This window comes from Pipra filicauda, unplaced genomic scaffold, assembly GCF_003945595.2.
Source record: "Pipra filicauda isolate LSUMZ 115617 unplaced genomic scaffold, ASM394559v2 scaffold5_size6683894_pilon, whole genome shotgun sequence".
Lineage (NCBI taxonomy): Eukaryota > Metazoa > Chordata > Aves > Passeriformes > Pipridae > Pipra > Pipra filicauda.
The window spans coordinates 1382233-1399255 of NW_024104754.1; the positions used below are offsets into that span (position 1 = coordinate 1382233).

The window sequence follows — 17023 nt, forward strand, 5'->3', positions numbered from 1 at the left end:
TTGATCTTTTTACATTGTGCTTCACAATTCACTCTGTAACTATATATTTCCTGTGAGAATTATGAGGAAAATGCCTCTGATTCTCTTATGTGGAATTGTGCGATATTGGGTGTAATGTATATGCCTTGGTACTTAGACCTTAAAATAAAAGTTTATAACTGCAAGACGCCAAATTTCAGACTCCCTGATGTAAATATATCCTTGGTTCGTGAGGTGCTGGAGCTGACAGAAAAGTCTGTGTGAGAAATGATCAGTAGAAGAAGTAAAAATTCATTTCCTAACTTGTGGCACATAAAGCATCAAAAACTGAGTTACTAATAGAAGTATTACAATTGTTCAGTTCCTGTCTTGCTTTTCAGATCATGTCATTTTTAGCTATGTAAAGATCAGGGTTACAGCTACTGTTGCTGGAAAGTTTGGAATATAGACTGAATAAGGTGAAAATGAGGTGACAGCTGGTAATCATTCTTCTTCAATGATGCAGTGATTGTTCATGGAGCAGTAGCAACATGAGTCTGCTAATTTCACACTCTTTGAGCCAAGTGCTTAGTGTCAAAACCAGCACCAGTCAGTAATGCAAATTGCTGTGATGGAGCAGCTTCCCAGCCTCTCAGACTCCCCCAGTAGAATTCTCTGCATATGCATTTCTTTTGAAACATTATAGATCCAGTTAATAAATGTTGAAAAGATGCAGTCCTGCTAATGCTTGATGAAGCTTTTGAGGGAGTGAAAGAAGTTTGTTTATCTGTACTTTGATTGTCCCAGGAGTCAAAAGTAGGAAAAATACAACCGTTTACCTGTCAGATTCAAGGTATTTTGGAAGAATGTTAGAATACAGCCTGTGGAAGGGTTATGTTGAAGAGTAGTTGATTTTGAAAATACATATGAAAACAGAAGACAGGGCAAAAACTATGTTTATTAAATCAGATATAGCAGGTTTTATGTAGTGAATGAGGGAAAGACCAAAGTGTTTGTACTGACATAAATAAGAGTCTCTGGAAAAAAAGAAAAATAATTTTTAAAAATAAAATCACAGCAGGTATCAAGGTTGATTTTATAGACACACACATATGAAGTACTGCTAAAAGTTGAGAAACTACTAAGAAAAAACTGAAGTTTATCTCATTAGTTCATTTGTTTCAGTTTTTCTTTATAGTAGTCCATCGACTGAAAGACACTCAGCATGTTTCAGCTGCAGAGAGGTGGCTGCTGGCCAGCTGTCTCTGCTGCTGCAGTCAGGGTAGGCTCCTTGTCTGGTCAGTAGGGGATAGTTAAGGATTGGAAGCCTGATCACTTGGGACAAGTGAAAGCTTGCCTCATCTCTGCCAGACAAGCAGACTTTTCCAGTCTGATTATTAAGGGCAAAAAGTTCCTCAACCTCATGATACCTGAGCTCTGTATTTGGTTCAGCACCTCAGCAGGCCCAACTTCTGTCATGCCTTCTGTAAAGTGAATGGTTATTTATTGTCATAACTCTCATTAAAAGGCAATTTTTGTTACTTCCTATTCCAGAAACCTCATTAAATCAGAAGTGTGGGATACAGGGAAAACTTGTTAATCTTCTGATCAATTTCTCTATCCTCAATTTATTCCGTATTTATCTTACCTTCTGATTTCTTTTTGTAATCTACAATATTATCATGACCCTGATCCTACATGAGGTTTCCCTAGACCTTATTTCTGTGCCTGTCCTACATTCTACTGTAATATGTAACCCTGGACCCCAGTGGGAGGACTACTCTTCTCCTTTGAGTAATTAGTCTTCAAACTGACTCTGGTTTTGCATGCCTTTAGTGGGCTTAAAAGCTTTTCCTGGACAGGAAACTTTTTTTTTCCCCCAAAAATCATATTCCCTGATCTTAGTTCCAATGTTCTTTTACATTTTGTCGCAGTTTTAAGCTGCAGTCCTCCCGGACTAATAGACAGCTCCTTTCTCTCACAACCGCTCAGCCTTCTTATTCAGCAGCTGCTTGTTGTATACTGAAACAATGGCACTGTTTACTGTCTTCATTATTCAGTCCTTTCTCTCTTTAGGTATTTCTACTTAAAATAATGCTTGAAATAAAGCCTAAAAAATAAAATTAAAAATATGTGAGTTTAAGTGTATATTGCAGCACTTTTTAGTCCTTTGTCTTAAGTGCAATATGTATTGCTATGTGTGGTTTGTGCTGGAGCTTTATTACTAACTGCTCACAGGTGTCAAAAATTCAAGCAAGTTCCTGTCAGATAAAACTATGGAAATAATTTTGTTATTTAGGTAGCCAAATCCAGAGATAGTCCATGGAAATAAAGGATGTAGATATCTTCAAATATTATGCATTGGAATTTTCTTTGCCATTTCATTCCACTGCATGCTTCCTACTTCATTTGGTATTTTTAGTGATCGTTTTCTTCTGCTCCTTTTTTTAGGAATAGTATAAATTCCAATCTTTATAACTTTTTTCCTGCTTATTTATATGAGATGTATTTTAAATGTTTTGTTATGGTTGCAGTTAATTGAAAGAATAGGAGAAGACATTAATAATTTTTCTAGTTTTAATTGAATACATGTGTCCCTGGCTTGTCACCCCCTTACCCCACAATAAAAAAAGATAAAGCTTCCAATTCTGTAAAAGTCTAACTAGCTTAAATCAGGTAATTTGTGATTTTATACTATGTATTTTAATACATTCTAAGTTGGGTTCCTATTTAAATTAGATAAATTCTCATTTTGAGGCCTGTTTGGCCTTGCCTGGGCTGTGCCAAGTAGTCACTATAACAGTGAGAGTGTAAGGCCCTGTAGAATTTCCAGCTGTTGGTAACATTGCAAACATTGGAACCACTCATGTTCTTATCCACTAATTCATTAAAAGTTGGGGACGTTCAGGTCTACGCTGCAGGGACAGTCATTTCAGGCTGTGCAGAATTTTTCTGATTCATAACTATGTTTTTTAGCTTTCAGGGGATATATTGTTCGTAAAAACTACACAAGATTGAAAACCAGCACTGAGCGTGTAGCAGATCCTCAGCTTACAAGCAGCTGCTCTACTTCTGATTTTGGCTGTGAAGAAGACTGGTGAGTTGAATCTTTTGCTGTCTACTCTCTAACAAAAGCAGTTTTCCAGACAATGAGATCTGAAAGGAGCAGCTATGTCATCATGATTTAGCCAACTCTTAGAGAATCTGATATATTCTGAAGATGGGCACCTGTAGGTTAGCAGGTTCCCCCCCTCAGCTTAGTCATCTCTGTATTTTCCCAGTAGGTGGAAAGGTACTGTTTGCCCTGGGTTGCTGTCCTGTTTCTCTGCACTTTTTGTAAGTACCCAGAATACTGTAGATTGGGGACAAAATTGCAAGTGCTCAGCATTGCAGAATTGACTTATTAAATGTCCAAGAGTAGAAAATTGCCCTTCTGTGCCTGCAAAGCACCATGCAGACCAGCAATGAGACAGGGAAAAGAGCTATCAAAACCAGATGGACAAGTCACTCCTCTTTGTAGAGAAAAGCAATGGATTTTTAGCAATGCATTCACTCCAGACAAACCTCCCCCTGACAATTCCTTGGATATGAGGCAAAAGGGATCTGTTATGTCTGACTGACCAACAGTTTTCTAGGACAGGTGGCTGTATTTTCTGGACTGATACCTTTCATTAGCAAGTTTCAGTGGCTAAGAGTTATGAGATTTCTCCTGCTGATACCATTTTGGAGAAGTTAACTGTTACTTCTGTCTCTATGTATGCTCATAACATTGAGTTACGTTAACTTCCATGCTAACTTTGCTGCATGCTCTAGAGCATTATTATAGGATTTTGTTCAGGTGTAACCACCTGCGTTCTTGTAGGTTAATAGTGCTCCATAACCTCTCCCTTACAGTGTTCTGTTTTCACTAAGAAAAAGGTTCAGGCCATTGGACATGGACTAAATAAATAAAAGGTTTTGGTAATGATTTTCAGGGTAAAGAACAAGCCTACTACAATTTACCATCATAGCTCTGTTGTTGAGTTGCTTGACTGCTCACTGGGGAACGAGTTTCCTAATTTATGATTACCTTCATGCACATGCAGCTCCTTCTGTCTCCTAAATCTTTAAGGGGTGTGTATCTTATGATCTCTTTAGAACTATTGATGATTGTGTGGTCACTTGTTCTCCAGTCTGCACTGATGGTTGAAGAAAGGAGCTAATAACCTCTCTACTGTCAGTTTTCTTTGGCTTCCAGAATTATAATTATTTGCAATGTAAATAAACATTTTCGTCTGGACTTGTTTGGAGGCACACAGTCTCTTTAAACATTTTTCTTCATTTATTTCATGTTAGTCAGGAATGGTTTTCTTCCATTTTTGCATCAAACTGTCTCTGGAATTTCTTGTTATTTCCCAAACATATTTTTCTGGATAAGGTACAACTTGCTTAATTGTACATCTTTTGATGTACCCTTCTGCATAAAGTTGAATAGGCAGCAGAGAAGGGGGAAGTGTGATGAGGTCTCCTGTCACTAGGAGAGCGCAGACATCAGCCTCACTTGATGTCTGCCTCCATTTTACGATTGATCATCACATGAAATCAAAGATGCTGCATTTTGCAATGGCATAACTAAATTTCCAAGTTAGTATTAGGGATCTTTCAAGCTTATTAGGAATAATTTCTGAAGAAGGGAGAAGTAATTTTCTAGAACATCATGTGATTTTGAACTTGTTAGATGGGCAGATCTCTAGTGAATATATTTTTCATAAATGTTCTTAGCAGGATAATCTACAGTTCAGTGCCTAATGACCTTAATCTATGCTACCTTGTTCATGTTCTTGTTCAGACAGATCTGTCATTCTCAAATATCTTTAAATCCCTCTGGAATCTTGTCAAAGTATCTGCAACCTGTGTGTTCCACCACCATCATCTTTTCCATTTCCCTACCAAATGAAAATTCTGTTAAATAATACTGATCTGATACTTACCCTGGAAAATACTTCCTATATTGTTCATTTTTTCCTCTAGCTCACTGACTGCTAAATATCACAGTATGTTAGCTATACATACATGATCAGTGCCTTTGCAGTGTGTGGTATAGCAGAAACCATTGTTTCCACATAGTGACTTTCTTACGCATCACTTATGTCTGTAACTGTAGCTGTATGTCAGTGAGTATCCCTTGCTCCTTGGTTTCCTTTCGAGCTCTGTATGTTAAGGGCTTATTTTAGAAGATACCTGACATCAACAGCAGTTCACACCCTTGAGCTGAGTTCACTGATTTTATTCCTACATCTTTCTCTTTTTAGCTATTTGGTCAGCATAGGTTCTCAGAAATCATTCTTGTTAGAAAATTCTTAACATTCACATGAGCCTTAGGTAATCAAGATTGTATAATAGACCCTGAACAAAACTACACAGGCACACCAACTAGGTGTTTGGAAAGTTATAGACAAAGAATAATTATCAGCAGTTCTCTGTTCTGCAGGAAGTATGCATCTGAAAGTCAAGTTCCAGAAATGGATCTATTTCTACTCATTAATGGCTTGACCGATGAAGCAGAATCTGATTACTAAACTTGTATCAGTACTAAGTGAGTGATGGTACAGGGTTTAAGAGGGTAGGATTTGAATTAGAAACACAGTTACATGAATAGTAATGAACCACAAAATGAACGTCCATCAATAATGGCACCATTCTCCAAAGTTTACATTGGGTACTAGCAGTGAGGATACACACTACCTCATGTGTGCATCATAACATTTCTCATCTCTGTCAAGACCTCGGTTAGGATAGTGTATCATGAACTGCACTTGAAGAAAACGAGAAAGTTGCTTGGCAACCAGAATGTTTCTATAAACCATAGTAAGGTAAGATCTAAAAGGAAATGGAAAACTAGAGGTCATGTGGTATCATTTCTCCAATCGTGAAAGGCTGATGTGAAGAGAAAAGGAACAAACCGTTCTCTGTTGAGAATCAGGTAATTGAGAAATAATGGACTTGCATTGCAGCACAAGAATGTTAGGTTAGATGTCAAGAGAAGCTTACTAATGGTAAACTGAGTGAAACTCTCTGTAGGTTACCTTGAGAAGTTTTGACATCTCCTTCACTGTAGGTTTTAAAAAGCTTAAACAAACTTATGACCAAAAAAAAAAAAAAAGAGTAGGTGATTTTTCTTTTAGAATGGGGGTGGCTTAAATGGTTTACCAAGGTTCTTTTTATTATTTGTAAATACAGAGTCACTTCTTGAACTGTGACATCTCTGTGCCAGTGGGTTTGGCATTGCAAGCCAGCCACTTTTATAGCATCATAGTGTCACCAGCTGTTGCTGCATCAGTGTGGGGAGTAAGTATAAAAATAGTTCTAGAGGAATTCTCCATGGGTCAGCTTTACTTGCATCAGCATTATTACTGTGCCTGAAAAACGAACAATGTCCATTTCTGAATGGTTTGCTACACCTGGCCCATTGAAATAGCATGCAGTGTGGATTTACCTACATGGGCACTGGTGGATTAGCACGTAAACATAATATGCTGTATATCACAGACAGCAGAGATTAAACATGATTTCAGTCACAGGAGCACAGATCCATTCAGAAACTGGTTTAATGTGAATTCACCTGTTCCATATAAAAACTCTTCTCTCTTTTGCTAAGCTTTCTTTAACTTGATCTGCAACTTGCCTCTCACTAAAGTGGGATTCAGTCTGTCAGTCAATAACAAAACCTTCCTTGGATTGTTTTGTTTAAAAGAAAAAGAAAAAAATCACTGTGTTGGTGTGCTTCTATTCTTCATGGAGGGCTGATTGAAAGGGTCATATCTCCACATTTTAAAACTTTTTTTTTTTTCAGAATCTTCAGAAGAATGCCATCACGTTCTGTTGATTTATTCCTTACACCTTTCCAGATTGTTCCATATTTCCTCCTTGGAGAATTTCAGTTTCTGTCAAGACCACACTATGATTTCTTGTATAAGTCATCTTTTGAATATGAATTTTCATTTCATTCTACAAGAAAAGCTAGCATAAAGACATTCTGGTTTCCTTTAATTGATTCACTTTCCAATTTTTAATCATAGCAAACATTAAGGTTATTGCTTGTGATGGAAATAGGAAGGCTGAAATCCCTGTGGCATGCAGTGGAACACAGTGGGCCTGACTCTGATGTCATATGAGCTTCTAATTATTTTACAATTCATAAGTTCAAATAATTACTCAAAATTTTTAAAGGTGTAAATGTAAATATGGGCACAATTTTCCAGTGTCATCTGGGTTTTTTTCCTCCTTCCCATCCCTTTGGAATTTTTAATCTACCCATCCTGGAAGGATTAAATTGGTTCTGTTCTATAATGTATTACTTCTGCAAAATGAGCTGTATTATTTCTAGTAGAATATCTAGGAGTTTTTCTAACATTTTTTAAAGCATTTAAATAATGAAAGTCCAAATTCCCTTACTTACACTCATAATGACCAGAATAATTCCAAAACTAGATGTATTTTCTCCAGCATAAATCAATCTCTGCTACTAGTTTTATACTGCAATGATTCAACTGCTTTTCAAGCGCTAAAGACAGTAAGGCTATATACTATACAGATGTGCAGACAGACCTTAGGAATCACTGTTTCTCCAATGTTTCCTGCTCATTCAGTGATTTATAGACAGTCTGTATGTGAAGAGGCATATTATAGCTCAGTAGCTGAACAGTCAGCAGCAAATTGTTGAATTACCTTACTGAAACCAGGCACATGCACTTGATCTCTTGCATCCTGCCTAGGTAAGTGTGCTGACTGGATCTCGTCTGTCTGACCCAAATACTGCTTTCCTGCAAATGTGGAAAATAAAAGTCCCTGGAAACTATAGGACAAGCAGTTTCTTCAAAGACACCTGAAAATACCCTGCCTCGGATACCACATTTGAAAATGTTAGCTGTCATCACTGATTGACTTAGATTAATTTACTATTGCTGAGCTGCCCTCCTGTTGTCAAGCATTGGAATGGGCTGCCCAGGGAAGTGGTGCAGTCACTATCCCTGGAAGTGTGCAAGAAATGACTGGACCTGGAACTTAGTGCTGTGGTTAATTAACAAGGTGGTGTTCAGTCAAAGGTTGGACTCTTGGAGGTCTTTTTCAACCTCAGTGATTCTATGATTCTGTGGCTGCATTTTCCACGTGGCATACTAGCCAAACTTTCAGAATAGCTCAGCAACTGATTTCAAGGTGCTCAGCATTTGCAGTTGATACTGTGTTTTCAGATGTGTTCCATGCCAGTTTGACATTGTGGTGGGTTGACCTTGGCTGGCTGCCAGGTCCCTACCAAGCCATTCTGTTGTTCCTCCTTCTTAACAGGACAGGGGAAGAAAAATGCAGTGAAAAGCTCATGAGTTACAGCTAGAAATCAAGTACAGACTTACATTAGCAACAGTATATTCTGTGGAAGGATGGGCTATCTCGCAGCAAATACAACTCAATTTAGGATTGTTAAATCAGAAACACAGCATCACAGGGATCCTGAAAAACAGTCAGGGTCTAAGGGCTTCAGAATTCCAGAGGCTGATTTTTGCTAGCTTAAGCTGGACAGAAGGCAAGTTGATGATCTTTACCTTCATGCTTTAAACATTTGTACAGGGTTCTAGCCCTGGCAAAGTTCTGGATTTTTTTTTAATAGAAGATAAAGATTATTTCAAGCTGCAAATTTAGATCCAGATCCAAACCACCCCAAAATCTGAATATTTAAATTTATATGATGATTCAGTCTGGTTTTGGCATTGCAGGCCATTTGCAACATACTGATCCAATAGCAGATTTTGATTTTGACATCCAACACAGTAATATTTGAGGATTATTCATAAATTTTAGCTTGTATTGAGTTTATTTTCTGCAATATTGGGGAATGGGGGAATGCATCATCTTAACATATGCTTAAGGGAATTTTTGGGGAAAAGGAGCAAGTTATCTAACTCACCCCACTAAATAAATGATTATCTAAATAATATATATACAAGATAAATAGTAATGGAGAACTTTACAGATAACATGGTATATGCCTAAATGCAGTATCAAATACAGTCCTAGACATGTTATAATTTCCAGTTCCAAGAAGTGTGCCAGTACTAAATGACAATGCATATTTAAAATTGATCCCTTAATTTCTTCCAAGGAAAACACAAATTCAAGTTACAGTTTAGGTAGAATGTTTTCCGTGTCTTCCTTAGTGTCAAAGAATAAAGGGGAATTTAAATTCCCCTAACCTGACAAGCAAATCCAACGTTCAGTCATGAAATTGCAACATTATGGAAAAGTTGAATGTTTACTGTATTCATGAAAGCTTCATTCTGTTTTGACAATCAGAAAGTTTTACTTTTAATCCCAGTTTTAGGACCATGGGCATACCAGATAATATCTATGAACCTCATTCTTTTTTATCCATTAAATGAAATTGGTAGCATCTTTTTTGGTATTGCATAGCTGAAGATTCTGAAGCAAGTTCTGTCTGGGTGGACTGTTGAAGAGATCCATGGACTTCAAAGGCCTGCCAACAAGGTTGGGGCCTACAGAAGGTTTTTAAGTTACTTTAATCAGCATTAATGAGAGTAGGAGTTGGTCTTTAATATTCTTATGGTGACATAATGTGATGATATAATGTAACAGATATAGGCAAAGAATTTAAGACATCTTACTTCTTGCTCTGTGCCTAACCCAAATGGTTTTAGGAGAACACGTGTTTCACTTCTTCCTCATATGTCAAATTTTGAGTGTCTAAGTTTGAATACTGTGAAAATAGCTTTTCACAGCCCTAGGAAAAAAGTTTCATGTAAAATCTTATCAAATTAATCTTAATACACATCTTCAATTTCATAGAATTCTCATAAAATCATTTTACACATATATATGGATCTACAAATTTTTAATGACAAATTCATTGCTCATAGCCTGTTACTGTGTTTAATAACATGCACTTCCTTATAAGAGGAAATGGGACTGATCTGTGTTTTTTCTGAATTGACCGTATGTGCATATTTAGAAATTGAGGGAGGGAGAAAAGAGAAAATCAGCCAAATAGTGTATGCCAGTAAACCTTTTGTGAGTGAATAAATTACAATATTCAAACTACGTATTTTATTTTTCTTTGCTTTTAGGCAGCAAACCAGTAACCAGTCTTCTCCCATGGTGCCTGATTTTCTTGACAAACAAACGAAAAAGGTACTACTAAGTTTATATTCTAAAACAACATCATATTATAACTTCAAATTCCTGAGTCCACAGTTCTGCAGTGTGTTCGTGGCTGCTTGGCATAGCCATCTGAACATGAAACCGTTAGTGATGTTTTGAAGTCTTTGAGACAAAAGCCTGCTTGCTAAGAACTTTAGTTCTGTAGAGAGACAGGGAGGTACAGTGAATAAGAGAATCAAAAGGCTGGAAATTTGCTGCTGAGAATAAATGCTAGCTGCTCCCTGAGGTGATTTGTCTGTGCACTTCACTTTCTACAGATGTTAGAGACTCTTTTTTAGTAAGGACCTGAGGTTCTTTGGTAGCACTTTGATATCCTGCTCGAATTCAATATGTGAAATGGAGGAGTCGCTCTGTGACTTGGAGCACAGCATAGTCTTTGAAGTCTGATCCAATTTTTGCTGCTTACCATTTGATGTTGAAAGGATGAAATGGAGAAAATGTACAGTTTTTGCCAGTAACTCTGCTGAGCATATGTAAGATTAAAAAAACAAAATCCCTTGGATGATGTACTTAGAAATGTTAAGCAGATTAATACCTTCCTATAGCTTTTTTCTAAAGATACAAATTAACTATGAGAGGAAATCAGCATACAGTGCATGCTATGATTTAACTGCATGAGGAAAGAGGATAAATAAGTTAAATGGAAAAAAGTAAACAAATGTTTGTGACATGGATGCTAAGTCTGTGTTGCTGAAAGCCACAAGAATCTTGTGTAACTTAAATCTAGCATTAGACATTTCACAGTGTCATAGAAAATAACAAGTTGCTCTCTATGAGATCACAGCTGTAAATTATCATGGCAGAGTGAAATCAATACATTTCTTATGTGCCTACACCAGCATTCTTTATTCCAGAATGATTTGGATGAGATTTCTGCTTCTCCGGTTATTCTAAAACATTCATTCGAAGTAAATGATTCACAATCAATTAGCCAATCCGAGGCAGTTGCAGACCATCAGTTGTCAAGCCTCTTGAGATCTCGTAAAAAAGGAGGTAAGAAATATAGTAAAGTAGCTGCGATATTGTTTAATGTTTATAAGCTACATGTTGTCAGCATGTAGCTTGCTTTATATATTGATGAGGTCTTTTAACCCCTTGAAAGGCAGGAAATATAAAGAAAAGAACTTTTTTCTACACATTTTCAACCCAGAAATATAAAAAAGCCCTTAAGTGTCTGAATTACAGACACAAAAGTATAGTGATTTTTAAAATACAGCTTCTACTAAAAGTGTCCTTATTAATCTCAAAATACCCTTTTAATGAAATCAAATCTACTTTCAAGAACTTCAACTTTCCTTTACCTTCCAACCTCAGAAGTCGAAGACAGTAATGAAATCTCTCATGTTTGGCAGAATGAAAAATAACTCGTTTGTTCACACGTACAAAGATTCAGTCAGCAACACAGACCATCTGCAATAATTCTACAATCTATGCAGTGTAGATTTTTATTTTGTTTGCTGTTACGTTATTTTTGCCATGCTCAATAAGAATTTAAAAATTTAAAAACTCAAAGTGAAACTTTTTGACATTTTTTGAGTTTTACCTGGTTTATCTTTGAATATTTCAGGAAGTCATTACCTATCAGAATACTTTTCTCTGTTACTGTAATCCTTGTATCTTTGCAAATTCATGAATACAGACTTTGTTACTGTATTGTAGAATACATTCCCCAGTTTAAGATGAAGTAGGTTGATAATGTGATATCTGTAACTAGAGCCAAAATGTATATGATAATACATTTATTTCCAGGTTAATACTAAAAATTAGTTGTTTGTAATGTTGTGCTATACATTGACATTTCTGCTTATTTATTTAATGGGACACCTTTCAACTTGTAAATCTGTAAATATTTATCTGAATAATTAAGCCCTTGTCCTGAAATTTATGTGTTTAAATTTTACAGAGTTCAGTTAAAAAATTTACAATGTAAAGGTAAGAAGATAGATATTTATAGGGAGATCCTTCTGTTACAGGAAATAATGCGAATTCAATGTTTTTAGTCTTTTATACAGGCATTAGGTGGTTTCCATGCTAAAAACAGAATAGTATGTAAACACAGCAGATTGAGCACATTATTCTCTCTTCATGCATTTCTGTCCATATGGGTTTTGAATCCATAGTGTGGGACTGCAGGGGAAGTTTGCATCACTATCTTAAGTTATTGCATGTTAAGCAATAAACCTGTCAAACAGAAATATCTTCATTGCAGCAAATCCTCTTGAGGGAAGCAGTCAGGGCCCAAATCCATCATCCTTACTCTCACTGGATATTGTATGTTACTCTGCAACTGATCTCCTTGAAATCAAAGACCTGGTGTCTGAGGTAAAACAATTAGAGTAAAACTGGCAAAATTCCACCCTTAGCAAACATATGATTCAGAGCCATTACACAGTAATTTTGAGAGACTTCAAAAAATGTGAAGTGATAGAAAAATAGAATTTGAAGAGGAGATTAGGGCAACATTGATCTGAACTATTGAAGAAACATCTATCTTTAAATGAATAAGCATGCAAATGCAGAGAAGTAAGGAATTTCCTAGTTAAACATGAAAATATTCAGATAGATGATCATAGAAATCACACTTCAATGAGGAACTATTAAGAAGGTAAACCTGCTGCAGAATAATAACTTCCTTGGGTGCTTTTAAAAGCACTCCATGCATTCACAAATGCAGATGCTTTCACATGATGCTCAGTCTGCATTCAGTCTTAATGTATGAAGTATACTTTTAAGAAGATAATATTCTTATGCCTATTGTGAAAGCTAAGTGAAATAGCAAATACCTTTTCGGAATAAGAAAACGTATAAAATGCACATGCTTTATAATGTAGAACGATACTACCTAAGCTGTTATTCACACAAAAATGCTGCCCACTAGGTGGTCCAAACAATGTAAAGACTGTTATTTTTCATAGTGAAACATTATTCTGCAATGCTAGAGATTGATTTTTAATTCTCTTTAAGTTACATTACAAGCAGAACTAGTCTATCAGCCTGGTGGTAGTGCTTGGACCTGGAACACAGAGGCCAGTGGGGAAGGGAATGTGACAGGTTGCTGCACTGGCCCATGACCCACTTATGAAGCAGCGTTGATGTTTGCTGAAGGAGGGAGTCTGCAGGCAGGCTTAAGCACAAAGGGAAGGACAGGCTGCTTATTTGTCTTGAGGCCTTGATAGGTAAGGCTCTAGTGTAGTCAAGGGGGCCAGAACAGAAAAGGGAAAAAATGGTTGATATGAATTTACGTTTTTTTGTATTAATCAAGCAGACAATTCACTCACATCTTGTTATCCAGCTGTGTAATGGCACAGGCTGCCTGTTCTCAGTAGTAGATTGGCAAAGGAAAAATAGACAAGGAAATTTTCGGAAAGATCATGCAAAGACTATACTCCATAATTAATACAGAAACAAAAGCCTCTTTTTCACTTCAAAAGCCTTTACACTGGGTCATAATAAAACTGAGCAGTGTGGCCAAACTGCATGCAGAGCAAGTTAAGTGCATGCATGTCCTATGGTTGTACAGAGTCACAGGGGCTGGCTTTACACTGCCTGAACATTCCCCTGGGCTCTGCCAGAGCAGTGGGGCAAGACTAGTAACAATGCTAAGAATTCCCTCTAGTGTCTCCACTGTGACACATTGCCTGGGCAGAGAGGAGAGTCCAGTCATAAGAAACAATTAAGCCAGAAGTTAATTATTCTAGTCACAATAAAGTAGTACTGAAGGAATCAAAATAGTATAATCTCCAGAGGCCAAGTAGAGGTATTCCCTTAGACAAGATAGATTCCCTTAGACAAGACTGTTTGAAATTATTAACGAAAGTGAGTGCTTCACAGGGAATTGACCAATGTAACTTTCCTTCAAAGGCAGATGTGACAGATTTTCTGAGATGCTTTCCTTTGCAAAAGGAAAGCTAATAGTATCTCTGCACTGACCAGGGGATGACATAATTTTTTATGCTTAACATAGACATTTTAAATAACTGAAAAAATGCACAAAGAGTCTCTGGCTATGGACATTCTCTTTTGGGAGAACAGTATTTCTTCTGAATATGTTCAGTTTATGCCTTGTACCTCACAATATTGCCCGCAATGCTGAAATTTTGTGAGAGGTAGAGAAAACTGTCAGGATTTTGTGAGATCTGGAAGTATGCAATCTATGGTGTCTATAGCCACAATCTGAGGCTGAAGTAGTGAATAGTCCATTTCAATATAGCCTTTGATTTTAGATTCTTTAATCTTTTATATTTCAAAACTAGTGGAAATTAGGGCCTGACAAGGCCTGGAGTCCCATTAGCTACTGACCCATTTTGAATGTTTTCCTTGTAATATGTATTTTTATTTTTGTGTTATTCGTTTTTCTCTTCCTTTTTGATAAACCAATCATAAAATGGGATTTGATGAATGTAGCTGTGTTGGGTTTGGAGAAACATATGAGGTAGTCACTGTTTTTTGCACTGATGGAAGACAAGTAGATAATGAAATATGTCAAGTTAGTGCTTGATGGGGAGGAAGGCTGCTGCCCAGCTGAGAAAGTACTGTGGACAAGTTTTAGTAGGTGCATTGTGGGCATGGAAGACATTATTCCCAAAGTGTTACTCTGTGGTTGTCATCACACAGATGATATTTATAGATTCATCACCCTAAACAGGAAATATAAAATAATGATGACTTCATTAATTGTTAGGACTTAACTCCAGTTTTAAGGAATTGATCCAACTTTAATTCTGTCAGGACCATAATCGTATTAAAATACCCAAGTCACAGAGAATAGGTGGCTTGGGTGTTTTGTCTTTGCTTCAGAGTACAGTTTTCTTTGAGTCAGACTTTGTTATTGAAAATACTTTAAACTGCCTCAATCTCAGCCCTGGAGTACATTCTTGAGTTGATGTCTTGCAATTGCAAATGAAAGGTGCTTAAATATAGAGAACCATCTTACACTACATTGTAGTTTAACGTTGTAGTAGAGTTCTAACTCTGATCTCATTAATTCCTAGTTTTACATTGTTTTACAAAAGGTAACAGCTATGGCAAAGCAACAATCATTAGTGACTTGGAAATGGGGGCACTTTTTATCCTTGGATTTGCAGAAAGCCAATATCCCAACATGACTGTAATAAGTATTTTAGTAAAGAACAGGTATTATATCACACAAAATGTGGTGTCAAGATCTGGATGCCATGTAACAAAAGATGCCACTTCATTTTCTGCAAGTAGAGAGAGATCAATCTAAGCTATTCAGCTGTTTGTGTAACTCAGCTTCCTGTTTGATTCTATTATAGCAAATCTTCCTTTCTAAATGAAAAACAAAACATAATGTAGTGTGAAATACTGCATAGACTTTCAACTAGTAGTCATTGTCAGATGGGATGATACTGACACATGAATGCCATGAATTTCAGAATCCTGTCATTCAGGAATGTAAGTGAAAGAATTTCTAATCTATTTAGAATTATTTTTAGTTGTTTAATCAGGAGTTTTATTTCATCATTTTTAAGCCCCCCACTGAGACTAATTTTATATTGAAGGAATGTAAATCATGAAAAACTTGACTGTAGTCAGTAAAATCAAAACAGTGAGCAGAATTGGGTCTCAGTTGTAAAAAACTGACATGAAAAATTTTCTATGTATCTGGGTTTTAGAGAATTTTTGGGCAGAAGATTTGGTTTGGTTTTGGGGGATTTTTTGAGTAGGTCGAATTTGAGTTTGTCATTCTTTTGCAAATAAAATAACATGATTATGGGACAGTCTGACTGTTACAGGAAACTCTAAAAAGACCAAGAGAGTGTGACATAATATGATCTGATTGCACTGAGCATGCTGTACCTATGTGTGAGGCCTCTGAGATCTCCACAGTATTGTCCTACTACATACCACGCTATAACAGAGGAATTACTATTAGCCATGTTGCAGTCGAAGAGTCTGGCAGAGGAGTTGCTGATGTGGTATGTTGTATAATGAATTTCCAATTCAAAGATCCTGCTGCAGTAGTGTTCTGTGGCTTTTGAACCAAAATCTGACTGGGTATACGCAGGAGAAAAAGTAGCTTCCTTTTCTTTTATCCTTAAAAGAGTATCATCACTGGATTACTAACTTTTTCACACCTGGAATAAATGTGGTGAGGTCCTCACCTTGAGTACTGTGCCCAGTTCTGGGCCCCTCAACTCAGGAAGAACACTGAGGTCCTGGAGTGGATCCAGAGAAGGGCAGCAAAGCTGGTGAAGGATCTGGAGAGCACATCCTATGAGGAGCAGCTGAGGGAGCTGGGATTGTTTAGCCTGGAGAAGAGGAGGCTCAGGGATGACCTTATCACTCTCTACAACTGGTTGAAAGGAGATTGTAGGGAGGTGGGGGTCGGCCTCTTCTCCCAGGCAGCTGGTGACAGGATGAGAGGACATAGTCTTGAGCTGGGCTGGAAGAGATTTAGGTTGGACATTAGGAAGAATTTCTTCACAGAAAAGGTGACTAGATATTGGAATGGGCTGCCCAGGGAGGTGGTGGAGTCAGTGTCCCTGGAGGTGTTTAAGGCAGGACTGGACATGGCACTCAGTGCTGTGTTCTAGTTTAAGGAAAGACTGGATGTGGCAGTGAGTGCCGTGGTCTAGTTGACTTGGTGTGTTCAGTCATAGGTTGGAATCGATGATCTCAGAGATCTTTTCCAACATAAGTGGTTCTGTGATTCTGTATTTCTGTTTCTATTATTAAAAGAAAGGATTATCCCCTTTCTAGGGTTGTGAGGCTGCATATTTTGGTAGATGGATTCTTTTGGTAAGCTTGTTACTATGCATTGCCTTGCACGTGGTAGGACCCTGCAGGAGCCCCCAGGAGAGACCATCACCTCCCAACCTGTGGAAAACCTGAG

General features: G+C 37.2%; 1 protein-coding gene across 1 annotated transcript in view; it reads left to right on the forward strand.

The window, feature by feature from the left end:
• Positions 1–17023, forward strand: part of MYO3B (myosin IIIB) — a 197337-nt gene that overhangs the window by 140994 nt on the left and 39320 nt on the right. The window contains exons 32-34 of the mRNA XM_039387963.1: positions 2935–3055; positions 10074–10137; positions 11022–11160. Coding sequence (XP_039243897.1) covers positions 2935–3055; positions 10074–10137; positions 11022–11160 — 324 coding nt within the window. The remainder of the gene's footprint in view (positions 1–2934; positions 3056–10073; positions 10138–11021; positions 11161–17023) is intronic.